The sequence below is a fragment of the Podarcis liolepis genome (assembly GCF_965112155.1).
Source record: "Podarcis liolepis genome assembly, chromosome: 10".
Taxonomy (NCBI): domain Eukaryota; kingdom Metazoa; phylum Chordata; class Lepidosauria; order Squamata; family Lacertidae; genus Podarcis; species Podarcis liolepis.
This window is the reverse complement of record NC_139562.1, coordinates 676,807-704,549: the sequence shown is the minus strand read 5'-3', so window position 1 is coordinate 704,549 and position 27,743 is coordinate 676,807. Positions and strand designations below refer to the sequence as shown.

Below are 27,743 nucleotides of genomic sequence, written 5' to 3'. Positions count from 1 at the left end.
GTAACATGTGTAGGAGGTGAGGGAATGTAGGAGACATTGAAATAGGAGAAGGTGCTAATTGAGCTTGATTTGTTCTCTTTCCCTTAGTTCTCTTCCTTGAAACCAAAACAGGATTCCCTTTCCTCCCACTTTGAAGGAGATGGAGAAGGCAGTCAGAACTCCAGGGGATGGGTCACCTTTCCCCCCCATTAGGAATAGAAATTAAAATGTGTGACATGCAGAATATTCTTCATTGAATGAGCACACATAGTTCACATCAACAACCTCCAACAGGGGAGAAACCATTTAAAGGTATGGAGTGTGGGAAACGTTTCACTGATAGTGGAAACCTTAGAACACATCAACGGACTCACACAGGGGAGAAACCATTTAAATGTATAGAGTGCGGAAAGAGTTTTAGTGATAATGGAAACCTTAGAAAACATCAACGGACTCACACAGGGGAGAAAACATTTAAATGCCTGGAGTGCGGAAAGTGCTTCAGTCTTAATGGAGACCTTAGAAGACATCAACGGACTCACACAGGGGAGAAACCATATAAATGTATAGAGTGCGGAAAGAGTTTTACTGGTAATGGAAACCTTAGAATACATCAACGGACTCATACAGGGGAGAAACCATATAAATGCCTGGAGTGCGGAATGTGCTTCAGTCAGAAAGGAGACCTTAAATTACACCAGCGGATTCACACAGGGGAGAAACCATATAAATGTATAGAGTGCGGAATGAGCTTTAGTCATAATGGAAGCCTTAGAAGACATCAACGGACTCACACAGGGGAGAAACCATATAAATGTATAGAGTGCGGAATGAGCTTTAGTCATAATGGAAACCTTAGAAGACATCAACGGACTCATACAGGGGAGAAACCATATAAATGCCTGGAGTGCGGAATGTGCTTCAGTCAGAACGGAGACCTTAAATTACACCAGCGGATTCACACAGGGGAGAAACCGTATAAATGTATAGAGTGCGGAATGAGCTTTAGTGATAATGGAAGCCTTAGAAGACATCAACGGACTCACACAGGGGAGAAACCATATAAATGTATAGAGTGTGGAAAGAGTTTTAGTCGTAATGGAAGACTTAGAACACATCAACGGACTCACACAGGGGAGAAACCATTTAAATGTATAGAGTGCGGAAAGAGCTTCAGTGATAATGGAAACCTTAGAAGACATCAGCAGACACACAGTGGAGAAACCATTTAAATGTATGGACTGTGGAAGGAGCTTCAGTCAGAGTGGAACCCTTGATTTATGTCAACAAACTCACACAAAACACAAACCTTATAAATATCAGGAAAGTAGATAGAGGTTCAGTCCTAGTGGAAGTTCTAAATCAACAGACTCACGGACAGGAAGAACTTTAGGAATTGAAACCGTTCAAACCATCCACAAACTCAGAGAGGAGAAGCAGTTTAAATGAAAAGATTGCAAAAGTGCTTTCTTTACAATGGAGTGTTTAAGGAACATCTAGGGACTCTCACATGGGAGAACCCATTTAGATGTATGGAGTGTGGGACGTCTTCCTCTCAGAGTCCACCCTGAGCAATGAATTCAGCAGGAAATCATTCCTACAAGCATGAGGTATATTTGATGTTCTGGTGTTTATATGTTAAACTGTATAATAATGAAATAATGAAGGCAACATCTCACAATCATGAGTATAACTTTAGATGAAAGTACCTTTGGTTTTTGCACCAAACTCTGTCACCCCCCCACCGCATGATCTCCTAGCACTGCTTCTTCACCAGAACTTCATCGCTGCCTCCTGCCCTGCGCGTTCTGAAGAAGACTTGAAATACTGAAATTGAATGGGAGATTTCCCCCCAAGCCTAATTTCAAGAGGGGGAAGGAGGCGCTGTAGGTATCAGGGAAGTCTCCGGGGGGGGTCATCTTCACTCATGAACCCCATGGGGCAACCCCAGAGCTCCTGCTTATTCCAGGGTTTGGAAAAGAGTGTATTTTTCCATAGTCCCAGAAGTTTTGCTTCAAACATGCTACTCGGGAGTTTTCCTACCAGAGGACCACAGTGCTGTGGTTGCTGTTGTTGATATGGACTGGCTGGGGGGGGGAGGCACCAGCTGGGGGACCCACAAGGGAAGAAGGCTCAGAGCCCAGGGACTGGTGGTGGGATGAGGCGAAAGAGGGAAAAAGAGGAGCAGACCAGAAGGGGAGATGCAGTATGAGATTCCAAATTCTTTGTATATGTGTGTAATTTAAATCAATAAAGATTATTTTAAAAAATAAATCAATTTGTGGCCGGCCTGATCAAGCGTTGCTTCCTCTGGTTAGCCCTGCTGGGACTCCAGTTCTTTCCAAACCCTGGGGTCACTGGAGGACTGGTGGCTCCTCCTGGCAAATGGCCTGGTGCGTGCTGGATCACCAGTCCTTCCTTGCCCCCAGAATTCGGCCAACCGAAGGTCCCATCTGGGGTGCCATCTGTTGTAAACAAAAGCTGCCCTTCTTCCCTTATGGGGGACACAAGAGCCCTTTATAGAGTCCCTTGTAGGTTCTCCATCGGTAGGAGGAAATAACAGAGATATCCAGAGACTATTGAGAAGCAAAGCAGCTAGTAAGCCTGATCTTGATTGATCTGTTGCAACAGGATGCGCCCCTGAGGAGGAACCCCAACCAAGGCGTGCCAGCCCTTATATAGACATTTTAAATTCCCTGACCTGGAGCTCCAGACCACCCCTCCATACATCATTCATACATCACAGAAGGGGCGTAACCCAAGACGACCTACTACAAAAATCATACCTACATCACAGAAAAGGCGGTCTACAACAGAAATTTGAATGTTGTTGTTTTTCCTGTCTGCCAGGATATCTGATAATGCCTTATCTGATTCCCTTTCCTGGTAGTCTGGCCATTCCTTTGAGATGGTGATTACCCAATTCCTGAGACAATGGGAAGGTTCTCTCACCCCCTCCCTCCTTGCAGAGAAAACATTTGGTCAGTTTGGGAGTCAAAATGGTTTCAGGACGGTCTTCCTGTGCTGCTCCAGACATGTGGTCCACATATCTATGTATTCGCTTGCTTGGTACATTTATGAACATTTATTATTTATATAAGACATTGTTATGGAAAATCTAGGTGTGAGGCTGCTCTGCCACCTAGCTCGTCTGACTGAGTCTGCAGGTCCCTGCGGAACAAAAGGAGCACAGCCAGAGACCGAAGCATTCATTCAGCTAATATTCTCCTTTCCCTTCCTGCCCCACAACAAACACTCTGTGAGGTGAGTGGGGCTGAGAGACTTCAGAGAAGTGTGACTGCCCCAAGGTCACCCCAGCAGCTGCATGTGGAGGAGCGGAGACGCGAACCTGGTTCCCCAGATTATGAATCTACGGCTCTTAACCACTACACCCCACTGGCTCTCGACAAGACACTCACGTTACCATCACAACTCCCTCAACACCTCCTCTGTGTGATGTGTCAATGATGTAGTCATGATGTAGTCTTGGGGGTGTAGCATGGGGGATTAGCAGCTAATAAAAGTTGGGGTCTTCTTTTGTTGGGGGCTTCCATCTTGTTCCACCTGGGGGCAGGGGGGAGTCCTGTGGCGACAGTCTTCCATCAAGACCAAGCCGACTGGCTGCTCTTTTGCTCTCCTCTTCCTGGCTGGTCTCCTTGTTTCTGGTCCAAGGGATCCCTCAGATTTTGGAATCCGCTTCTGGCTCCAATTATGTGACTGCTTTTCTGAGCCTCTTGGCTGTTGTGCAGGGACGGGGCCTGTGTCCACGGTCCTTGTCCTGGCCTGAGTCAGAGGCTGGGGTGGGGAGCTGGGATTTGGGGGGAGTCGTTTAGCTGCCCCCCCCCGTTCCTGGTTTGAACAGCACCAAGACCTAAAAAACGGAGGGATCTAAACTCGTGGCTGGGGTGGGGGAGGGGAGGATGTTGCAATGCAAATCTTGTAGGAGGGACGGGACCCACTTTGCAGCCGGATCTCCGGGATCAGCTCCTCCCCCGCTCTGCTGATTCCAGAAGGAAGGGGGAGGGGAAAACATTCCTCTCCCCCCCTCAATTCTTTCCCTCCCCTCCTCCTCTCACCCCGCCCCCACAACCACAGATCCCGCCCCCAAACATCCCACCCCTCCTTCCTCCTCCTCCAATCCGGCTTCTGTTCCAGGAATGGGGGGGGTGAGCCCCCTCCCAACCTTTCTGCTTCTCCCGGAAGTGGAGCTTCCACTCCGGATTGCTGCTCTGCCCCGTAGCTCTAGGGGGGCGCTTTCGGAAAGGGGAGGGAGGAGGCAGCGGACCCCCCCCCCCGTGGATGTTGCAGGAAAGGAGAATCGGGAGCGAGGAGAAAGAGGTTGTTAATGGAAATTCAAGGGTCCTCTTGGGCAAATGAAGACACCGACCAGAGCAAGTCAGAGCAAAACAGCAGCCAGTAGGCTCGGTCTTTATTTAGAAAGACTGTCGCGACAGGACTCCCACCGCCCACAAGGTGAAGCAAAATGGAAGCCCCGAACAAAGGGAGACCCTAACTTTTATTGGTTACTAATCCCCTTAGCTACACCCTCAGAATTACATCATATTTACATCATGATTACATTAACAATAGGAGGAGTTGGGGAGGAGCTGCACAGGTAACTTGAGTGTCTTGACACCTGGCCGGAGCCCCCTTCCCCCTCCCTACATGAGTCATATTCGAGGACAAAGGAAAAGGGCGAAGTTCCTGCCCCCCTGAGGGGAATCCGGTCACAGTCTTTTGTGAGAGTCCGCGCAGAATACACCAAGATATGCAGTCCATTGTGTCCCTGATAGCCTTCCGTCTGAGCCCATCACTGATGGCTATCAAGGTGGTCACGTCTACTAGGAAGGAATACAGAGTACGTGACTGCCCGGTTAAGGGATTATGGCCGCTCGATATCAGGTCACCCCCCTTTGATAGTTCTCGTAATATCCAGCAGAATAAAAGTGGTCCGGTGAAAATCCGAAGTACGACTGATTTTTAGTGAATTTATAAAGAATATTGGTTTTGAAGTTCAAAGCACTTTCGCCTTCAGGAAGCGGCTTACTACAATTTGATTAGATCAGTCACGGTCAATTGAACTCGGAAACTTTGTATTGAGAGCTGTCAAGGTAAAGGGGAGAGCAGCAGCAGCCTGCAGTACCCGCGTGGCTGCCGCAAGGGGCGCTGTTCGACAATGCTGATTGGCTGAGGCGGGCGCCGATTGACAGCAGAGTTCGGTCGGCCGGTCTACTCTCAATAAAGATAGGGCGATGCGGAGCGCCATAGCGGGAAGCTGTCAAGCCAGCGCTTCCTTATTTACGGAAGGCTTTAAGGGATGTCCCTCTAAAAGGGACATCTCCAGGGTCAGGAAGGGGGAATGTATGCGTGTGTGAGTGTGGTGCTTGTGTAACACGTGTCAGTGAGTTGGGGGGGGGGGTTTCCGGCGACAGTTCCCCCCTTCGGAGATAAGATTGCGAAGGTAGGAAAACCGCGCAATCCTTCTCTCCGCATAATCAATAGAGGCTTGACATGTCATACCTAGAGTCCAGGGTCCGGAGGTGGTGCAAGGGTCCCATCTCGATGGGAGTTGATTGGATTTCTGATGCCGGTGGTCTGTAGATGGGGGTCGATCGCGGATGAAGGATAGGAAGACAAGAGCCGCAAGTTTGACAGCACATCGGGAAGCAGTGGATCATGCAGCAGAAGAAAGCAATGCAGATGGCAACAGTGATCAATATTAAGAGGCCGTTCCCCAGAAGTTGCTTTATCCAAGTCGACCCAGGTAGCCAGTTCCAGAGATGGGTGTCCGATAGGCCCTCGTGTTGGATATCCCTGAGTTTATCGGTCAGTTTGTAGATGTTATTAAGGTGCCCTGTGATGTTCAAGGTCTGATCAGTGACGTGCGTGCAGCATTCGGTTCCTATGAGGGCACAAACCCCTCCAGTCGAGGCGAGTACGTAGTCCAAAGCAAGGCGGTTCTGGATGGAATTCTGCCTGACCTCTGTTAATTCAGTTAAGATGGATTGGGTAGCTGCATTGGATTCTTCCATAAAGTTCAGCAGTATGTCAGTCAGTTTGAGGATATCGACGTGGTTGGAGCCGGCTCCATAAGCGGGGAAGAGGGCCCGACCGTAAGTTTCCCCGTTGGCTGCAACATCGGAGAGTTCTGACAAGTCTTTCGCTCTCTTGTTGCGCCTCTTTCCGGGGGGGAGTTCTTGGGTAACACGGACCCCAGGTAAGATTAGTCCAAGGTAACAGGTGCCACGGCAGTGGGGGCTGGCCCATGTATAGCCGCGGTGGCCGCAAATCCAGAACAGCCCCTGCAGGCACGAGTCTATGCGCCCAGTATGGAAGGTGCGGAAGAAGCACTGGGAAATCGGGGAAGGGTCCCAGGAGTCAGGCAAGTTCATCACACGTTTCCAAGCGGACAGTAAGGTAGGGTGGGTGGAAGGGTTGCCTTGGTGCCATAGGGTTATCCTGCCGCTTAAGGTAATATCAAGGGTATACTTACAGGTGCTCTCGCCGATAACTTTGTCGTTGCCGCTGAACTTCCGGCAGAGGTCGCCTGTTGTGGGTCCTGTCAGGTAGATGTACTGATGAGTTAAGTTCACAGCGGTCAGGTTCCAGGACCGTACATCAGCGGAAAGATGTTGTTCCAAGGTGAGGGGCACTCCAAGGAATGGTATGCCACTGTGGAGGTGTGAAGGAGCGTTGGCGCAGATCCAGCATTCGTTGGTGGTTGTTTGTCTTGCAATTTGGGAGATCAGTTTCACATAGGTGTTGGAATGCCAGGTGGACAAGAGGTCGTTGTTGTTGGAGTCCTGGGACGTTGACAGTTCCCCCCTTTGTCGAGGTGCAGTGCCCGCAGGATGAAGGGGGTCTTGGCGCAACAAGTAGGTTAAGTTTGTGGCAAGGCCTCCACATCTCTGGGGGCCGGTGGTGTCCCATTCTGCTGTAGGAGGTACGGAGTAGTGCCATCCTTCTAGGTACATTTTGCCGTCCCAATTGGAGGCTAATCCAATATCCCAGACGCAGCAGTACCTTCGGAGGCAGATGCCTTGTAAAATGGTTTGGCGGGGAGCAGAATCTACCCTTTGACAGTAGAATCCGTGGATCAGACGGTCGGTGGGGTGGTTTTGGTCAGTATAGACTGACTTACCACCACTAGTATCGAGGACAGTCCAGTTCAGCGATTGTTGTGGTGTACCATCGGAGAAAAGTACGTAAGAGCCATTGAGGCATTGGGCACGGTTCCAAGGCCCGTCTCTGGTGAGTATGAATTTGCCCAGAGGTCGGAAGGATGGTGAGCGAACAAAGAGTTCCCAGGTTTGGTGTGCGGAGAGGATCGGTGAAACGGAGTGCCGAAGGAGAACGCGGGTCTCTGGCAAGCAGAATTCGAAATCCCCAAGGCGGTCTAATGTCCCTCTTTTTACCATATCAACGATGCCAAAGTTCAGGTATTTGTATTCAGTTTGTAGTCCAGGGCAAGAAGGATGTGTGATCGTGGAGTTCTGGGAAAAGGTGGTGGTGAAATGGAGGAGGAGTAGGATGGGTATGGTGGTTGTCATAGTAGAGCTGTCAAATCAGGAGCGGCGGGCGGTGAAGCTGTCAAACTGCAGAGCTGTCAAATGGGGAGCGGCGGGCGGTGGAGCTGTCAAACTGCAGAGCTGTCAAATGGGGAGCGGCGGGCGGTGAAGCTGTCAGACTGCAGAGCTGTCAAATGGGGAGCGGCGGGCGGTGAAGCTGTCAGACTGCAGAGCTGTCAAATGGGGAGCGGCGGGCGGTGAAGCTGTCAAAACTGCAGAGCTGTCAAATGGGGAGCGGCGGGTGGTGGAGCTGTCAAACTGCAGAGCTGTCAAATGGGGAGCGGTGATACCTTGCGGAGTTTCAGGCGGATGGGGGGTTTATCTTTATGGCTAGGTGTAGTGATGAGTTCGGAAGACCAAAGTGTTGATGTGAGAGGTGAGTCAGGTCCGGTCTGTAGGGCCCGATTCGTACCCCGATCTGGTCCGGTCTGTTGGGCTCGATTCGTGCCCCGATCTGGTCCGGTCTGTTGGGCTCGATTCGTGCCCCGATCTGGTCCGGTCTGTTGGGCCCGATTCGTGCCCCGATCTGGTCCGGTCTGTTGGTTCTGCTCGTTGCAGTTGTCGTCGTCTGCTGGTTGGCGTGGGACGTGGTAGGGCGACTCGTCCGGTGTGGGTTCAGGTGGCAAAGCCGGCTTGCAGTGGGTGTGATGCAACCAGGCTGTCTTTTCCGCTACCTTAACAGAAGTTGGAGTGGTTAACAGTACTTGGTAGGGGCCCTCCCAGGTGGGCTGTAAGGGTACCTTGTGATATGTTTTTGCTAATATCCAGTCTCCTGGTAGGTACGAGTGGATGTTTTCATCTAGAGGGATGTTTTGGCTTGAGGCAGCATATCTGTGGAGACGAATGAGTTGCCTCTGTAGGTGCATCACATATTGTGTTAGTTCTGACTCGCCTACCTCTAACTCGGATGTTGGAAATTGAGTATTATATACAGGGGAGGGCCTACCAAAAAGTATTTCATAGGGGGATAAGTTTAAGTTTCCCCGGGGACAAGCTCTGAGATTATGTAAAACTAAGGGGAGAGCGTTGATCCACTTGATTCCGGAGTCCTTACAAAGCTTTCCTAGTTGTGATTTCAGCTGTTGATTCATTCTTTCAACTTGCCCTGAGGGTGGGGGATGGTATGGGGTGTGCAGTTTCCATTTGATCCCTAGGGCTTTGGCGACTTGCTGAACTATCTCTGAAGTGAAATGAGAGCCCCTGTCGCTGTCTATACGTCTCGGCACCCCGAAGCGTGGTATTATTTCGTGGAGTAGAGTCTTTGCAACCATTTGGGCATTAGCTCGGCGAGCTGGGAGGCATTCCACCCATCCGGTCAATTGGTCAATGATGACAAGGGCATGTTTATAACCTTGGCAAGGGGGCAAATCTATGAAGTCGACTTGAATACTTTCAAAAGGGACAAAAGCCCATGGTCTGGCTCCGGGTGGACTTCTGGCAGTATGCTTAGGGTTAAAGGTTTGACAAGTGTGACAGTTCTTTACTGCCGTTTTTGCGGCGAGAACTAACCCAGGGGCATACCAGCAGCGTTGTACTGAGTCTATAAGCTTGTCCCTTCCCCAGTGAGTACACTGATGAAGAATTCTGACATGTTAGGCACCCATAGTCTAGGCATTATAAGTCTCTTGTCGGGAAGGTACCAGATGCCATTCTCAAGGATAGCTCCGTGATCTTCCCACCCTTGCCTTTCTTCAGGGGTGGCGGTTTTATACATTAGGTCAAAGTCTATGTCCGATGGAATTTGGGGTCCCTGGAATTCATTATCTGAAGTTAGTGGTTGAAGGGCTGCTTCTTGTGCTGTGTGATCTGCGCAGCGATTCCCTGTGGATACTGGGTCTTTTCCCTTGGTGTGAGCTTTGCAGTGAACTACCGCTATTTCCTCGGGAAGGTGTATGGAATCCATAAGGCGCTGCACTAGGGGCGCATGGGCGATCTTAGTGCCTGCGGCCGTTAGGAAGCCCCTCTGCAGCCAGATTTGTCCGGTAGCGTGAACTAAACCGAAGCAATATTTGGAGTCTGTGTAGATTGTTACCCTCTTTCCTGCTGCTAACTCGCATGCCCGGATTAAAGCGATGAGTTCGGCCGCCTGTGCACTATACTTGGCATGGACAGGGCGCGCTTCCAGGATATCAGTATCACTAACGACCGCATACCCGCTTTTCCGCTCTCCTCCCACTACTTTCGAGCTCCCGTCAGTGTACAGTACTAGGTGTGGGTTATCTAAAGGGAGATAGTCGAGGTCTCCCCGTGGTTTCTCGGCATGTCGTACCACTTGGCTACAGTCGTGGTGTGGGGTTCCGTCGTCTGGAAGGGGTAGGAGGGTTGCGGGATTGAGGGAATTTACTCTTTTAATGGTTACGTTTGATGGACTTAGGAGGATAGCCTCGTATCTATTCAGTCTCTGTATCGTGAAGCGTTGGCAGCCTTGTAGGCTAAGAAGGGTGGCCACCGCGTGGGGAACGTTTACAGTCAATTCATGTCCCAAAACCGTTTCTTGGGCTTTTTCTAGAAGCAAGGCTGCAGCGGCTACGGCTCTAAGACATCCTACATTTCCGAGTACCGTAGTGTCGAGCTGTAGGCTGTAATAAGCCACAGGTCTGTTCCTCCCCTGGAACGGTTGTGTAAGGACGCCTGAGGCTACCCCTTTGTTTTCGTGGACAAATAGAGAGAAGGGCAGTCTATAATCTGGGAGTCCAAGAGCGGGCGATGACCTTAATTCCCGTTTGATGCATTCGAAGGCTTCGAGTGCCTCTGCAGTCCATTGCAATTGGTCTGGGGCGCTATCATGCGTCATTGCAGTGAGGGGCCGAGTGAACTCACCATAACGGGGAATCCATGCTCGGCAAAATCCACTCATTCCAATGAAGCCCCTGAGTTGTCTCTTGGTTTTTGGAAGGGGTAGTCTGGTTATGGCCTCAATTCTATCGGTGGTGAGGGCACGGGTACCTTGTCCGAGGATGTGGCCAAGATATTTTACCTCCTTTTGGCAGTATTGTATCTTCTTTGGGGATACTTTGTGGCCTTTATGTGCTAATATTGTCAGGAGAGTTATAGTATCTGATTTACAGGATTCCAAATCTCGTCCACAGAGTAAGATGTCATCTACATAAAGTCTGATGGCTGAGCCACCCGGAAGGTTCACATCAAGGAGATCTTGGTGTAATATGGAGGAGAAAATTGCTGGGGACTCTACATATCCCTGGGGTAACCGGGTCCACGTTAATTGGCCTGTTTGCCAGGTAAAAGCAAAGAGAAACTGGCTTTCTGGATCCACGGGGATACTGAAGAAAGCGGAGCAGAGGTCTATTACGGAATAAACTACAGTTCCCTCCGGGATGGTGCTTAAAAGGTGGTGTGGGTTTGCCACCACGGCGTGTCTGGGAATAACGAAGGAATTAATCAATCGAAGGTCTTGCACCAAGCGCCATTTTACGGGGTTGGTATTCGGCTTCTTGACTGGAAGTAGGGGGGTATTACATGGTGAGGCACAGGGAACTAGAACTCCCATTTTCAGAAATTCATCGATCATCGGAGTGAGGCCGTCGATTGCTTCGGGAGGTAGGGGATATTGTTTAGTGCAGGGAAAGGGTAGGTCTTTCCTATAGTTGACTTTTACTGGGGTTGCAGACTTTAGGAGTCCAACAGAGGTCGATTCAGTGCCCCATAGCCAAGAAGGAACACTATTTAGAAGTTCAGGAGGCAGATCAATGGGTTTGTTGTTAGCTTCTTGCAGGACTCCTTGGAAGTTGAATATGGAGTCATTTGGCATATGTAAGTAAATTCCCTCTTGGCCGCATTGAATAGTAGCATTTAGTTTACATAGCAGATCCCTACCGAGAAGGTTGACTGGGCTGGAGGTCAATAGAAAAGTATGTTTAACTGACAACGGTCCGACGGAGACCTTTGCAGGTTTGGATAAAGGGCAATTTCGGGGGATCCCATCAAGCCCCATCACGGTTTTGGTTTCCTCTCCTGGGGTTAAATGGCTGTTAGTGAGGGTGGAGTAAGTGGCTCCAGTGTCCAAGAGACAGTCGTAGGACTGTCCATCGATTTGCATAGTGCATATGGGGTCTGTTGAGGATAATTGCAAGACCGGGCAGAGAAATGAGAAAGAGGCGGGATCTGCTTTTAATTGTCATTGTTCCTGATATTCTTCCATCACCATTTCGTGGGTCGGGTTTGTAGGATGGTTCCCTTGGTTAAAGGGGTTGGTGGCGCCGTAGGGTAGGTTTCGGGGCCGCGGTTGCGGAGGTCCCGCACGGGGCTGCATTTGGGCTGGGGGTCGGTTCGCATCGTAGGAAGAGATAGGTTCCCTACTCCTAGGATATGCACCTTCTCTGTATTCTGGCCTGTATGGTTTAGAATTTTTATATTCAGACCGCCTGGTCAGAAGAGGACAGTATCTTTTTATGTGTCCGACTTCCTCACAGTTGAAACAGACGCGTTCATCCGGTAATTCCGGTCCGCCTGATTTAAACTTTTCTTTGAAGGTGGGAACCGCGGCCGCATAAGCTAATACTCGGGGATGGTCGGGTTTTTGGTCTTTCTTCTTCCTCTCATCCCTCGAGTTAAAAACGGACTTTGCGATGGAAAGGATTTCGTTTATGGTTTTTCCATCGTATCCGAGATGTGAATTTAACGCCTTTCGGATGTCGGCGGTGGCTTGATCTTTGAAAAACCCTTTGACTATCACTTCGTGCTGTGGGCTCTCCGGGTCTATTCCACCCCAGGTCTTAATAGCGGAGACTAGCCGTGAATAGTAGTCAGAGGGATGTTCATCAGGTCCTTGAAGGACCGCTTGGACTTTGGTCCAGTTTACAGTTCGCTGTCCTGCAGCTTTGATGCCATCTAGGATGGCCTTCTTGAAGATTTTTAGACCCCATTGGCCATCGGTAGTGTTATAGTTCCAGTCAGGGTCGTTAAGTAACGTCTGAGTGGTCAGTGGGGTCATTGAGGCCGGGCAGTTTGGCTGGTATCCTTCCCGGCCGAGGGCTTCTCCCGCCTTTGCTAAGATCTCCCTTTTCTCTGCCTCATTAAAAAGGGCTCCCAACAACATGTGCACATCCGCCCACGTGGGGTTGTGAGTGGAGAAGATGGTAGCCACTTGGCGGTGGCATTTGTCTGGGTCGTCCCGTAGAGAGGGCATCTTATCGGACCAGTTCATTAGGTCAGAGGTAAGGAAAGGTTGGTGCGTAAAGACCATACGGGGAGGGTCGCCTGCTCTGACGGGAGGTATAGGTAATGCACGCAGTGGAAAGGCACCTTCTATTTCTCCGTTTAGCAGATTGTCCCTGTTTCTGGTTCTACTGGAAACGGGTCCCTCTCTTCCTTCAGTTAGGAGCTACCCATTGAGTAAAGGCCCAAGGTCCAAGTCAGCCTGGTTCTCTGCCGAGTTCGATGCGCTTGAGGAAGGATCGGGCGGCAGTGTGTTAGGGGCGCTTTGGAGAGGGGCAGTGGCTGTGGCTGGTGGGTTCGTTACATTCTCCCTTGGTCCTGCGCCTGGTAGGTTTGTTACGTTCTCCCTCGGTCCTGTGCCTCCCCCTCCGGCTCCCGCTCTGACTCCCGCACCAGGCCCTGGCTGTCGGGGTGCTTCGGGTTCGGGGTAGTAGAAGGGGACGAGAGTTCGATCCAATTGTTCCTCCTGAGCCCTAATCTCATCGTATGGGGGGGGGGGTCCAGTTGTTTTTAAAACAGCCATTTGGCGGACGATTTGGGCTTGCTGCCGTTGAAATAATTCGCGGGCCTCGGCAAAGGCGTTCAGGTAGTATAGTTGTCGGGGCCTCTCATCAGCCAGGTAAGTTTTAAGTGCTTGCATTTTTTGAAGATTAAAGGAGCCGTGGGATGGCCATCTAGAAGCTGGCTCTAGGTGGTGGGTAAAGGCAACCCACGAGATGTTACAAAGGTCCTTCAGCTTGGACTTTGAGAGCCCCTTCCTCCCTTTCAGTTCCTTCCAGTTTAAGAGGACGAATTGAAGAGGGGTATCAGAGTCCTCCCTGTGGCGGAAAGGCTCCGCGGAAGCCTTGTCGCCGGGAGGAGTCCAGTCTGAGTGTTTGGAAGATTGGGATCCCATCCTTTATTTCTATCAGGTTGCTGTTTCGCTAGCGAAGAAAACTAAAGACGGAAAGGGATGAACGTACACACACAAGGGAAGAGGGAAGAGGGTTTGGGAGGAAAAGGTGGGAAAAGATCTTTTCAGTATTTTGGAATGTCCTAGTCTTAGTGGAATCTCTACTTATTTCTGAACCACGAAATATTTGCTTAAAACCTCGAGTCTGAACGGAAATCTAAACCACGGGTCTCTGCCCGGAAACTTAAACCACGGGTCGCTGCCCGGAAACCTAAACCACGGGTCGCTGCCCGGAAACCTAAACCACGGGTCGCTGCCCGGAAACCTAAACCACGGGTCGCTGCCCGGAAACCTAAACCACGGGTCGCTGCCCGGAAACCTAAACCACGGGTCGCTGCCCGGAAACCTAAACCACGGGTCGCTGCCCGGAAACCTAAACCACGGGTCGCTGCCCGGAAACCTAAACCACGGGTCGCTGCCCGGAAACCTAAACCACGGGTCGCTGCCCGGAAACCTAAACCACGGGTCGCTGCCCGGAAACCTAAACCACAGTACTGTTTCAAAGCTAATCCTAGTGTGGGGCCCCAATTGTGAACCTCCCCTCTACCCTCCACAACAGCCCCCTGCCTAGCCTTTAGACTAAATTCGGCTTCCCTACTGAACGCCTGCACAGTGCAGTGCCAGATCGGGCTCCGAGAAAAACAAAAGTTTGAAAGGAAGCAAATGACCTTGCGTTCTCACGTACCCGGGTCATCCCTAACAAAGGTCGCCGGGCAGGAGGGGCGGCTTCATTTGCACAGGCAGATAAGGTAGAGAGAGAGATTTGTAAGGACACCCCTGGACGACTCCGAAAGGGACGTCAGAGAAATAATAGACACCACGCTTTCCTGGCCACACTTCCGAAAGGGAAAGCGGGGGAGAAAAGGAGAGATTTGTAGGGGACGCCTTTGGCCGACTCCGAGAAAGGACGTCAGAGAAACAATAAGCACCACGTTTTCCTGGCCATACTTCCGAAAAGGAAAACGGGGGAGAAAAGGGAAAGGAGGTTCGAGATGTTGCAGATGCAACGTTGGAAACAAGAAGAAAGATCTGGCTGTTGTGGAGACGTTATTTTCCACCCTCCTCCCAATGTATTTTCTTCGGAACCATACTCACGTCCGTTGGTGTCCCCCGTAGATCCCGGGATCTTTCCTTAGCCGGCTTTACCTCACCTTTGCTCTCTCTGGTTGGGCTTCTGGTGACGGTTGATTACCGCCCGCAAAGAGGAGGCAGGGAGAGGAAGAAAAGGATCCTCAGGCTAAGGTAGCCCGGTGGCGCCCGATCCCCTCTATCTCCCCTCTCACCTTTACAGGAGAACCAAGTGTCCCTGAGTCGCGGTCGCCAACTGTTAACGGAAATTCAAGGGTCCTCTTGGGCAAATGAAGACACCGACCAGAGCAAGTCAGAGCAAAACAGCAGCCAGTAGGCTCGGTCTTTATTTAGAAAGACTGTCGCGACAGGACTCCCACCGCCCACAAGGTGAAGCAAAATGGAAGCCCCGAACAAAGGGAGACCCTAACTTTTATTGGTTACTAATCCCCTTAGCTACACCCTCAGAATTACATCATATTTACATCATGATTACATTAACAATAGGAGGAGTTGGGGAGGAGCTGCACAGGTAACTTGAGTGTCTTGACACCTGGCCGGAGCCTCCTTCCCCCTCCCTACATGAGTCATATTCGAGGACAAAGGAAAAGGGCGAAGTTCCTGCCCCCCTGAGGGGAATCCGGTCACAGTCTTTTGTGAGAGTCCGCGCAGAATACACCAAGATATGCAGTCCATTGTGTCCCTGATAGCCTTCCGTCTGAGCCCATCACCGATGGCTATCAAGGTGGTCACGTCTACTAGGAAGGAATACAGAGTACGTGACTGCCCGGTTAAGGGATTATGGCCGCTCGATATCAGGTCACCCCCCTTTGATAGTTCTCGTAATATCCAGCAGAATAAAAGTGGTCCGGTGAAAATCCGAAGTACGACTGATTTTTAGTGAATTTATAAAGAATATTGGTTTTGAAGTTCAAAGCACTTTCGCCTTCAGGAAGCGGCTCGCTACAATTTGATTAGATCAGTCACGGTCAATTGAACTCGGAAACTTTGTACTGAGAGCTGTCAAGGTAAAGGGGAGAGCAGCAGCAGCCTGCAGTACCCGCGTGGCCGCCGCAAGGGGCGCTGTTCGACAATGCTGATTGGCTGAGGCGGGCGCCGATTGACAGCAGAGTTCGGTCGGCCGGTCTACTCTCAATAAAGATAGGGCGATGCGGAGCGCCATAGCGGGAAGCTGTCAAGCCAGCGCTTCCTTATTTACGGAAGGCTTTAAGGGATGTCCCTCTAAAAGGGACATCTCCAGGGTCAGGAAGGGGGAATGTATGCGTGTGTGAGTGTGGTGCTTGTGTAACACGTGTCAGTGAGTTGGGGGGGGGGGTTTTCCGGCGACAAGGTAAAGGGGTCGCGGGGGGGGGAGAGGGGAGAAGAGGACCCAGAGACCCCGCCAGCTCCCCCAAGCGCCTTCCGTGGGGCCTGGATCCCTGCGCGCGTGCTGCGAAGGGGCGGAGATGGGGCGCCCACCCACGAGGACTCCCTAGCCCCGTTTCCCCCACGCAGGCATCCCTGGGGCGCGGAGAGAAGCGGGCCGGGAAAGGGTTAAGGGGTGCGGGAGGCGCCTGGATAGAGACCCCCCTGTCCCCTCCCCTGCTCCCGTTGGGGGGCAATAGGGACGGAGAGATGGGTCGCGCCTGGCGAGGGGTGAGCCAAGGGGCCATCTGGGTGCAGGGGAAACTCCGGGATGGGAGGGGGAGGAGGGGGCACCCCCTGGGCAAGGAAGCTAAGAATAGGGGGGTGGGGGGAGGAAGACCAGTCCTTGGGGGGGGACATCTCCATCGTGGCTTCCTTGGAGAATCTCCGGAGGGGCCGCCTAGGCTTCTCTCTCCCGCCCAGGAATCAACCCCCCCCCCTTTCAAGACGACCACAGAGGGATCCCTGGAAAGTGGGGGTCCTGTCCCCCCACCCCTTCCTTCGTGCAACCTCCATCCTCTTCCCACCCCATAAGCCCCTGCCCTGTCCAGACACAGCGCTTCTGCCCAGTCCAACCTCTGGTCCCCTGGAGAGGAGAGGAAATCCCCAGAGGAAGAGGGGAGGGGGGAGGCCTTCTCAGAAGCGGCTCTTGGTTTCCGCAATCCCACCCAGGAAGCAGCCAGAAACCTTTTCCTCTCTCTCAGGCTTCCATCTTTAATGTCTTTTCCACTGAGGATGAGGATAATGTACACCTGTCATCAGAAACAGGGGTGCAGAGTCCATGGAATGGCGCTCAGGGCTGATACAGAAGTTGCACCTCAAAAGCATTTCTGTTCCTCTTGTTCTTTGAAGGCAATGTCACAGTGACTGACAAGCTGAGATACAATCCATCATCATCCGATGACAGCGACTGCATGAATCTTCCCAGTCAAAGGAAGTGTCCTGGTTAAGAACGGAATTCGTTCTACAGCTCCGTTCTTAATCTGAAACTGTTCTTAACCTGAAGCACCACTTTAGCTAATGGGGCCTGCTGCTGCCACCGCGCCACTGGAACATGATTTCTGTCCTCATCCTGAAGCAAAGTAGTTAACAAAAGGTAGTATTTCTGAGTTATAAGAGTCTGTAACCTGAAGCGCCTGTAACCCGAGGCACCACTCTAGACGTTACAGTACATATAGGTAAAGGTAAAGGGACCCCTGACCATTAGGTCCAGTTGCGGCCAACTCTGGGGTTGCGGCACTCATCACGCTTTATTGGCCGAGGGAGCCGGTGTGCAGCTTCCGGGTCATGTGACCAGCATGACTAAGCTGCTTCTGGCAAACCAGAGCAGTGCACGGAAACACCATTTACCTTCCTGCCGGAGCCGTACCTATTTATCTACTTGCTCTTTGATGTGCTTTCGAACTGCTAGGTTGGCAGGAACAGGGACCGAGCAACGGGATTTGAACCACCAACCTTTTGATCGGCAAGTCCTAGGCTCTGGGGTTTAACCCACAATGCCACCCGTGTCCCTACAGAACATATACAAGACAGTAAAACATCCAAAAATTAAAAACCTCCTGACACAGCTGTCTTCTAAATGTCAGATGGTTGCCTGTTTCCTTGCCCTCTGAAGGGAGGGCATTCCATGGGGCAGGAAGCCCTCTGCCTGGTTCCCTGGAACTTCACTTCTAACAGCAAGGGAACCAGCAGAAGACCCTCGGAGGCGGACCTCCCTGTCCGGACGGAGCGATGGGGGTGAAGATGCTCCTTCAGGTCCACAGGGCAGAGGCTGATGAGGGCTTTAGGTTGCAGATCTTGCTCCTCCATAATGATTGATGTATAGATAGCAGAGTAGGAGAAAACACTCAGAGGCAGAAAAAAAAAAATCAGCTGAGAAATTTATTACTGAAGACAGATAAGCATGACAGGACCCAAAAAGATAGCAAAAATGTAACTCACAGTAAAACCCTGACTTAGCAAACCAAAACAGCACTCAAGTAAGAAACAGACAAGCAGAGTAGAGTAATATCAGAATATGAAGTGGGAGCAGGCACATTTCAATACTGTAATTTATCTATAATTCAAGGTCAGAGTAACCCTGGGACTAGATAACAAGCCTCCAGGTCGACGTGCCCCACCTGCCCTTCACGTTCCTCTTCCGCACGGGCAGAGTCTGCCTTCTGGACTGTGGGATTCACGGTTGTTCTCCTCCTCTCCATCCACCAGGGCTTGACTTCAGGTGCAGCAGAATTCCCCAGCCCCCCAAGGATTTGAGACCCATCAGCTTTCCTCACCTGGTTAAGCCGGCCGGTTGAAGCCGTTGCTTGAACCCCTGTTGCATGCTGACAGCTTCTGGAAGCCACAGGTGAGAGCTGAGTGCAGGGTGGGCACCAAGGATGGAAAAATGACCCCAGAAGGTGCAGGACATGACCACCACCAAAGGAGAACTACAGCTCCCCAACACCCCATGACATCTAGATTCAGGTAGGTAGCCGTGTTGGTCTGACGCAGTTGAAATAAAAAATTTAAAAATAGTCCAGTAGCACCTTAGAGACCAACTAAGATTTGTTCTAGGTATAAGCTTTCGTGTGCATGCACACTTCTTCAGATACACTGAAACAGATGTCACCAGACCCTTGTATATCGTGGGAGGGTGGGTTGGGGTTTTTCTCTGAAGGGTACTCCTACTACCATCTCCCACTACCCTTCACTATATGAAGAAGTGTGCATGCACACAAAAGCTTATACTTAGAACAAACTTAGTTGGTCCCTAAGGTGCTACTGGACTATTCTTTTTCACTTCAGCTGTGTCAGACCAACACGGCTATCTACGATTAAGTACAGGTATGTCCTGCTTTTCAGTGTCACTTTAGGATAGTCAGAAGACGGGCTCGAGATCAGGCAGCACGTCATCATTATTAAGCACCATTGGGGTGGGTTCATGAAGATCTAGAGGTGGAAACGGGGGCAACCACTTGATTTGAAAGGCAGTCTTAGAGTAAAAATTCTTTCTAAATGTAGTTTTTATCAATCTCTTTATCTCTTCATAAATCATGTTCCAAAATCTTTGTATCTCTAGAAAGGGTCACCATATATGGTAGTATGTTCCTATCTGTTCCTTACATCGCCAGCACTTGTTATTATTTGATTTATTTATTTTTGCAAGTTTTACAGGGGTCAGGTACCACCTATAGTAGATTTTCATAAGATTTTCCCTTATAAGGAAACAAGCTGTGAATTTTATATTTTTAGTCCATAATTCGTTCCAAATATTGGATTTGATCATATGTCCCAGGTCCCTCTCCCATTTTACTGTAATTTCTTGGATATCTTCCTCCTTTCTTTGCCAATTCAAAAGTACATATCCTTCTCCAGATAGGTTTTTTTTTTTGTCAAATCTTTTGGTTCTTTTCTCCTTTTCAAGGGTGGCTTTTAATTGATAATACTCCAGCCAGGTTATTCCCTTCTGTTTCAATTCGTTTAGGCCCTTTATTTTCGGATCACTACTTGTTTCCTCTACTAAATCCTTATATGTTAGCCAATCGCTGCTCATATTGTTACGGTAAAGTCTGGGTGCGAGGCTGCTCAGCCACCCAGCTCGTTGGACTAAGTCCGCGGGTCCCTGCGGAGGAAAATGAGCTCAGCCGAAGATCCAAGTTTATTGCGCAACAGGTTCAAGGCGGTTTGATGTAAACAGCACTTCTTCTTTTCCTTGTTCCACATCAGAGAGACTTTGATACACAGGTCTGAGCTCATCTCTCTGCCTGAAAATGCTGTGTTAGCAGTACTGCCAGGCTGGACAGTGTGTTTGGGGGTCCTGGGCTGCCTAGACAACAAGACCGCCTTCTCAGCCTGGCTAATATGGTCCCAAGGAAAGCAGAGCAGTACGTTAGGCACCAGCTTGGCTGCAGGAGTGGCTGGAGGAGGTGTGCAGGACACCATCCAACCATCTTAGAGACTCCACTCTGGATTTGTGTAGGTTTTCCTCCATAGCCTTTTCTTCTCCTGAAGATAAGACACGAGGCAGTGAAGGTTTAGGACCAGAGTTTTCCTTCTTGATGGGCTCCCTTCCCCGGTTGACGATCCCATCTGCCCTTCACTTTCCTCTGCAGAATGGGCAGAATCTGCCTTTTAGACTGTGGGATTCACTGTTCTTCTCCTCCTCTCCATCCACCAGGGCCTGCCATCACCGGCAGCAGAATTCCCCAACCCACCAAGGATTTGAGACCCGTCAACAATCCTCACCTGGTTTTGCCGGCCAGTTGAAGCCATTCCTGGGATCATGGCCCCTGACAGCTTCTGGAAGCCACAGGTGAGAGCTGAGTGCAGAGTGGGGACCAATGGTGGATAAATTACCCCATAAGGTGCATGACATGTCCCCCAGCAAAGGACCTACTGCTCCCCAACACCCCATGACATAATATAATTATGATATTTGAGACAGAACAGGAATAAATTCATGTCTCTGGAAATATCACAACTTCAGGCCATCAATAAATCAACACTACATATTCAAGGTTGAAGTTTTCACTAAGTACAGTTTTCCATTTGCCTTGAATATCCAGCTTTTTCAGTGTCATTTTAGGATAGTCAGAAGACAGGCACGAGATCAGGCAGCACATCATTATTATAAGGAACAATTGGGGTGGGTGTTTCCGTCTGGGATTCCCATTTGCCAGCTGCTTTCCTTCTGCTTCTCCTGCTCTCTCCATGCAATGTGAGGCATGTAGACAGAGCTCCATCTCCCAGAACAGGAGCTTCCCTGAGCACCCATTCAGCTGACCCCAAGCACCAAGCCTTGTCACTAGTTCTCTGACTGACCCAGACCACAGTCCCTGGAAAGGATGTAGACCTGGGTCTCCCAAAATGGTCCACATGGACCTCCTGAGGGCAGTGGGACTGTGCAGGTGATTCATGAAAATCTAGAGGTGGAAACAGGGCTGGATGAAGGATTATAATAATATAATCATAATAATTTATTATTTATACCCCGCCCATCTGGCTGAGTTTCCCCAGCCACTCTGGGCAGCTCCCAATCAAATGTTTAAAACAGTACAGCGTTAAATATTAAAAACCTCCCTTCAGATGTCTTTTAAAGATAAGATAGCTGCTTATTTCCTTCACATCTGAAGGGAGGGTGTTCCACAGGGTGGGTGCCACTACCGAGAAGGCCCTCTGTCTGGTTCCCTGTAACCTCATTTCTCACAATGAGGGAACCGCCAGAAGGCCCTCGGAGCTGGACCTCAGTGTCTTTATGATGCAGAGGATGGGGAATGTCCAAAGGAACGATGGACCAGAGAAAGAGAGGGCCTTTTCATGGACAGAGAGCAGCTGCCTTTCCTGTGAGGAAACAATTGATTTGAAAAGGCTGTATTCCAAGATCATGCTGTGCTATTAATGATGTTTGAGGATTAGGAAAGGTTGCTGCTGCATTACTATCATTTGATGACATTGCTTTTTCATTTGCTGTGCGTAAGAGGGGTGGGGTGGTGTTTAGTTGGGTGCGGAAATTTATTTAATTTAATTATGGTGTGTTTGTAACATTCTCTTTTTTTTGTTTGTTTTATTGTTTTGTTAGTTTGTTTTTTGTATAGGTTTTAATTTGATTTTGAGGGGAGGGGTCAGGGCTGCCTGGGAGTGGGTCCCAACAAACAAAATGGCTGGGGCAGGTTCCACGGGGGGGATGTACTGGGACAACCAACCTCAGTGATCATGGGTAGGAGGAGGAGCTACGCTAAGACCAGACCACGTCATTACCGAGGAAGCGGGCTTAGTCATTGTTTGAGGACTATCCCTGCCTCCAGGTCTGGTCTTGACCTGACGGGATACTGGAATCAGCAAAGGGATACCCACACAACCTGAAGGTGCTGCTGTGCAATGCCAGGTCAATGATCCATAAAACCATTGTGATCCATGACTTGATTGTGGATGGAGGACTTGACCTGGCATGTGTGACAGAGACCTGGTTGGGTGAAGCAGATGGGCCTGTCCTTGCCGCTGCTTGTCCGCCAGGTTTCTCTTGCACACAGCAACCCAGGTCATGTGGGCGGGGAGGGGGGGTTGCAGTGATTTTTAGGAAGTCATTAGTTTGCACCAGGCGTCCTATTGGGAAGACCCAGTTTTCTGAGTGCATGTTCTGGAAGTTGGGCAATAGGGGCAGTACAGGATTCCTTTTGGTGTACCAAGCCCCCCCCCCTCCGCTTCACCAAGGATTCCCTGCCCGAGCTGCTTCAGGTCATGGTGGATGTTCTCCTGGAGACACCTAGTTTGGTTGTCCTAGGGGATTTTAACATCCATGCCAACACGACCTTACAAGGGGCCGCTCGGGACTTCGTGGAAAGCATGGCCTCCATGGGGCTGTCCCTGAATAAGTCTGGCACAACCCATAGCCACAGACATGCCTTGGACCTGGTGTTTACCTCTATGGATGTTCATGATCTGACACTAAGTAAAAGCAAAACAAAAGAAGTGCCATGGTGAGATCACTTCCTGGTGCAACTGGACTTCTCCGCGACCCTTCCCCTCTGCAGGGAGGTGGGACCGATTTGGATGGTCTGCTCCCACCATATAATGGATCCAAATGGTTTCCAGAGAGTGGTAGGGGATGCTTTATCCCATGATTCCCTGGTGGCCCGCTGGAATGTGGAGTTAACCTGGGCTATTGACTGGCTCCGAAGCACCCTCTCTGATTGCATGGAGCCCGAACAGCCCCGTGGTTTTCCACGGATCTGAGGGCAATGGAACAATCGTTGAGACGGCTAGAGCACCGGTGGCGGATGACCCATTCTGAAGCTGACCAGACACGGGTTAGAGCTGAATGTTGAGCCTACCAAGTGGCGGTAGGGACGGCGAAAACTACTTTCTTCACCGCCTCTATTGCATCTGCAGAAAACAGCAGCAGGAGACTTTTCCAGGTGGTTCGCAATTTAGCAGAACCACCTGCTCCATCAGGGCCCAGTAGGGGCCACATGATCTCCTGCAAGATTTTGCAAAGTTTTTTTACAGATAAAGTCACTCAGATTCACTCAAGTCGCTCAGGTAGACTCCACCGTGGCATCAGGGCCGGGGCGGGAGAGTGCTAGAGTCTGTCTAGTCAAGTTGTGTGGGATCAATTCCAACCTGTTACCCCCAAGGATGTGGACAGACTGCTTGGACGAGTGAAACCAACCACTTGTCTCCTTGATCCTTGCCCATCCTGGCTGATAAAAGCTAGCCGGGACGGGTTGGGCGGTGGGCTTCATGGGGTGGTGAATGCTTCCCTCCATGAGGGAGCCTTTCCAGACCCGCTGAAAGAGGCAGTTCTTAAACCGCTTCTTAAAAAACCATTTTTAGATGCGGCCACGATGCCCAACTATCACTGAGTCTCAAATCTTCCATTCCTGGGCAAGGTGATTGAGCGAGTAGTTGCTGAACAACTCCAGGCACGCCTGGAAGAAGCGGACCATTTGGATCCCTTCCAGTTGGGATTCAGGCCTCATCATGGGACTGAAACTGCCTTGGTCGCACTGGTTGATGATCTCTGATGGGCTAGGGACAAAGGTTTCCTAGTTCTGCTGGATCTGTCAGCGGCCTTTGATACCATTGAGCATAACATCCTTCTGGACCGTCTTGAGGGGCTGGGAGCAGGGGCACTGTCATACAGTGGTTCCACTCCTTTCTCCTGGGCCGTGTCCAGAAAATGGTGTTGGGGGATGAGTGTTCAGACCCCTGGGCCCTCACTTGTGGGGTGCCTCAGGATTCTGTACTCTCCCCCATGCTTTTCAACATCTACATGAAGTTGCTGGGAGAGATCATCAGGGGGTTTGGGCTGGGTGTTCATCCATATGCGGATGATACCCAGCTCTACCTCTCTTTCAAATCAGAACCAGTGAAGGCAGTGAAGGTCCTGTGTGAGTGTCTGGAGGCGGTTGGAGGATGGATGGTGGCTAACAGATTGAGGTTGAATCCTGACAAGATAGAAGTACTGTTTTTGGGGGACAGGAGGCGAGCAGGTGTGGAGGATTCCCTGGTCCTGAATGGGGTAACTGTGCCCCTGAAGGACCAGGTGCGCAGCCTGGGAGTCATTTTGGACTCACAGCTGTCCATGGAGGCGCAGGTCAATTCTGTGTCCAGGACAGCTGTCTACCGGCTCTATCTGGTACGCAGGCTGAGACCCTATCTGCCTGTGGACTGCCTTGCCAGAGTGGTGCATGCTCTGGTTATCTCCCGCTTGGACTGCAATGCGCTATACGTGGGGCTACCTTTGAAGGTGACCCAGAAACTAAAACTAATCCACAATGCAGCAGCTAGACTGGGGACTGGGAGCGGCCACCGAGACCACATAACACCGGTCTTGAAAGACCTACATTGGCTGCCAGTATGTTTCCGAGCACAATTCAAAGTGTTTGTGCTGACCTTTAAAGCCCTAAACGTCCTCGGTCCAGTATACCTGAAGGAGCGTCTCCACCCCTCATTGTTCTGCCTGGACACTGAGGTCCGGCTCTGAGGGCCTTCTGGCGGTTCCCTCACTGCGAGAAGCAAAGTTACAGGGAACCAGGCAGAGGGCCTTCTCGCTAGTGGCACCCTCCCTGTAGAACGCCCTCCCACCAGATGTCAAAGAGATAAACAACTACCAGACTTTTAGAAGACATCTGAAGGCAGCCCTTTTTAGGGAAGCTTTTAATGTTTCATGTATTACAGTATTTTAATGTTTTTCTGGAAGCTGCCCAGAGTGGCTGGGGAAGCCCAGCCAGATGGGCAGGGTATAAATAATAAATAATAAATTATTATTATTATTATTATTATTATTATTATTATTATTATTTCATAAAAATTGGGAACATGGGTAGAAAGCGGGGGAATGTAGGAGATGTGTGAAATAAGAGAAGGGGCAAATAGTGTTTGACTTGTTCTTTTCCCTTTGTTCTCTTCCTTGGAATCCAAAAAGAACTTCCTCTCTGCCCACTCTGAAGAAGGTGTTACAGAAGAATGTCAGAATTCCAGGGGACAGGAATAGACATTGAAATGTGAGAAATGTGGAATATGCTTCACTGAATGAGCACACATAGCTCACATCAACAAACTCACAGGAGAGAAACCTTTTAAAGATTTGAAGTGTGGAAAGAGTTTCACTGATAGTGAAAAACCTAGAATACATCAGCGGACTGCCATGGGTAAGAAAGGATTCCAATGCAGGGAGTGTGGGAAGAGCTTCAGTCAGAGTGGAAACCTTAAATTACACCAAAGGACTCACACAGGGGAGAAACCATTTAAATGTATGGAGTGTGGAAAGAGCTTCAGTCAGAATGGAGACCTTAGAAATCATCAACGGACTCACACAGGGGAGAAACCATATAAGTGTATCGTGTGTGGAAAGAGCTTTAGGAACAGAGGATATCTTAGAAAACATCAACGGACTCACACAGGGGAGAAACCATATCAATGTATCGAGTGTGGAAAGAGCTTTAGTCATAGTGGAAGCCTTAGACTACATCAACGGACTCACACAGGGGAGAAACCATTTAAATGTATTGAATGTGGAAAGAGCTTTAGTAACAATGGAAGCCTTAGACTACATCAACGGATTCACACAGGGGAGAAACCATTTAAATGTATGGAGTGTGGAAAGAGCTTCAGTCAGAATGGAGACCTTAAAACACATCAACGGATTCACACAGGGGAGAAACCATTTAAATGTATGGAGTGTGGAAAGAGCTTCAGTCAGAATGGAAACCTTAGAATACATCAACGTACACATACAGGGGAGAAACCGTTTAAATGCATGGCTTGTGGAAAGAGCTTTAGTGATAGTGGAACCCTTAGAAAACATCAACATTTTCACACAGGAGTGAAACCATTTAAATGTATGGAGTGTGGAAAGAGCTTCAGTTTCAGTTCAAACCTTAGACAACATCAACGGACTCACACTGGGGAGAAACCATTTAAATGCATGGAGTGTGGAAAGAGCTTTAGTCAAAATGCGCACCTAACTTTACACCATCAAACTCACATAGGTGAGAAACCATTTAGATGTATGGAGTGTGGAAAGAGCTTCATTCGGATTGGAAACCTTAGAATGCATCAACGGACTCATACAGGGGAGAAACCATATACATGTATGGAGTGTGGAAAGAGCTTCAGTCAGAGTGGAGAGGTTAGATCACATCAACGGACTCACACAGGGGAGAAACCATTTAAATGCATGGAGTGTGGAAAGAGCTTTAGTTACGATGCAGGCCTTAGACAACATCAACGGACTCACACAGGAGAGAAACCATTTAATTGTATGGAGTGTGGAAAGAACTTCAGTCAGAGTGGACACCTTAGACAACATCAACGGACTCACACAGGAGAGAAACCATTTAAATGTATGGAGTGTGGAAAGAGCTTTAGTTATGATGCAGGCCTTAGACAACATCAACGGACTCACACAGGAGAGAAACCATTTAAATGTATGGAGTGTGGAAAGAGCTTTAGTTACGATGCAGGCCTTAGACAACATCAACGGACTCACACAGGGGAGAAACCATATAAATGTATGGAGTGTGGAAAGAGTTTTAGTGATAGTGGAAGCCTTAGAACACATCAACGAACTCACACAGGGATGAAACCGTTTCAGTGTATGGAGTGTGGAAAGAACTTCAGTCGGAGTGGACACCTTAGACAACATCAACAGACTCATACAGGGCAGAAACCATATAAATGTATCGAGTGTGGAAAGAACTTCAGTCAGAGTGCATACCTTAGACAACATCAACGGACTCACACAGGAGAGAAACCTTTTAAATGTATGGAGTGTGGAAAGAGCTTCAGTTATAGTGGAAACCTGAGAAGACATCAACAGACTCACATCAGTAAGAAACGATTTAAATGTATGGAGTGTGGAAAGAGCTTCAGTCAGAATGGACACCTTAGAACACATCAGCAGACACACAGGGCAGAAACTGTTTAAATGTATGGCCTGTGGAAGGAGCTTCAGTCAGAGTGGAAGCCTTGATTTATGTCAACAAACTCACACAAAAGACAAACCATATAAATTTCAGGAAAGTAGACAGAGGTTCAGTCCTAATGGAAGTCCTACATCTACAGACTCATGGACAGGAAGAACTTTAACAGTTGACACCCTACAAACCCATCAACCCTCAAAGAGGAGAAGCTGTTTAAAGGGAAAGATTGCAGAAAGTGCTTTAGTTATAATGGAGTGTTTAAGGAACATCTAAGAGCCAGTGTGGTGTAGTGGTTAAGAGTGGTTCGTAATCTGGGGAACCGTGTTTGCGTCTCCGCTCCTCCACCTGCAGCTGCTGGGTGACCTTGGGCCAGTCACACTTCTTTGAATTGTCTCAGCACCACTCACCTCACAGAGGAAGGGAAAGGAGAATGTTAGCCACTTTGAGACTCCTTCGGGTAGTGATAAAGCGGGATATCAAATCCAAACTCTTCTTCTTCTTCTCAGAGGGGAGAACCCATTTAGATGTATGGAGTGTGGGACATGTTCCTTTCAGAGTTTACTCTTCTTCACAGCAATGAACTCAGCAGAAAATCCATCTTCAAAGCATGTCATGTATTTGTTCTGGTGTTTATATGTAAAACTGTATAGTAATGAAATAATGAAGGTA

The 27,743-nt window shown here is 49.6% G+C and overlaps 3 protein-coding genes across 5 annotated transcripts in view; all 3 read left to right on the top strand.

Moving 5' to 3' along the window:
- LOC310686842 (uncharacterized protein) overlaps positions 1 to 27,743 on the top strand; it is a 114,119-nt gene that overhangs the window by 11,903 nt on the left and 74,473 nt on the right. The window lies entirely within an intron of this gene.
- Positions 1 to 27,743, top strand: part of LOC310686837 (uncharacterized protein) — a 225,745-nt gene that overhangs the window by 148,597 nt on the left and 49,405 nt on the right. For 2 of the 3 annotated variants that reach the window (XM_083461177.1, XM_083461178.1), the window contains exon 4: positions 25,076 to 27,207. In XM_083461177.1, the coding sequence (XP_083317303.1) occupies positions 25,298 to 27,079 (1,782 nt within the window). In that variant the 5' untranslated portion in view covers positions 25,076 to 25,297 and the 3' untranslated portion in view covers positions 27,080 to 27,207. Of the gene's footprint in view, positions 1 to 18,375; positions 18,515 to 20,326; positions 20,462 to 25,075; positions 27,208 to 27,743 lie in introns of those variants that run through there. The other variant, XM_083461176.1, reaches the window with a different exon arrangement.
- On the top strand, positions 237 to 27,341 carry LOC310686961 (uncharacterized protein; the record flags this gene model as incomplete). The annotated part of the gene is made up of 2 exons (XM_083461532.1): positions 237 to 1,333; positions 27,203 to 27,341. One exon carries the CDS (start codon positions 237 to 239, stop codon positions 1,209 to 1,211), a length of 975 nt encoding a protein of 324 aa, XP_083317658.1. The 3' UTR covers positions 1,212 to 1,333; positions 27,203 to 27,341.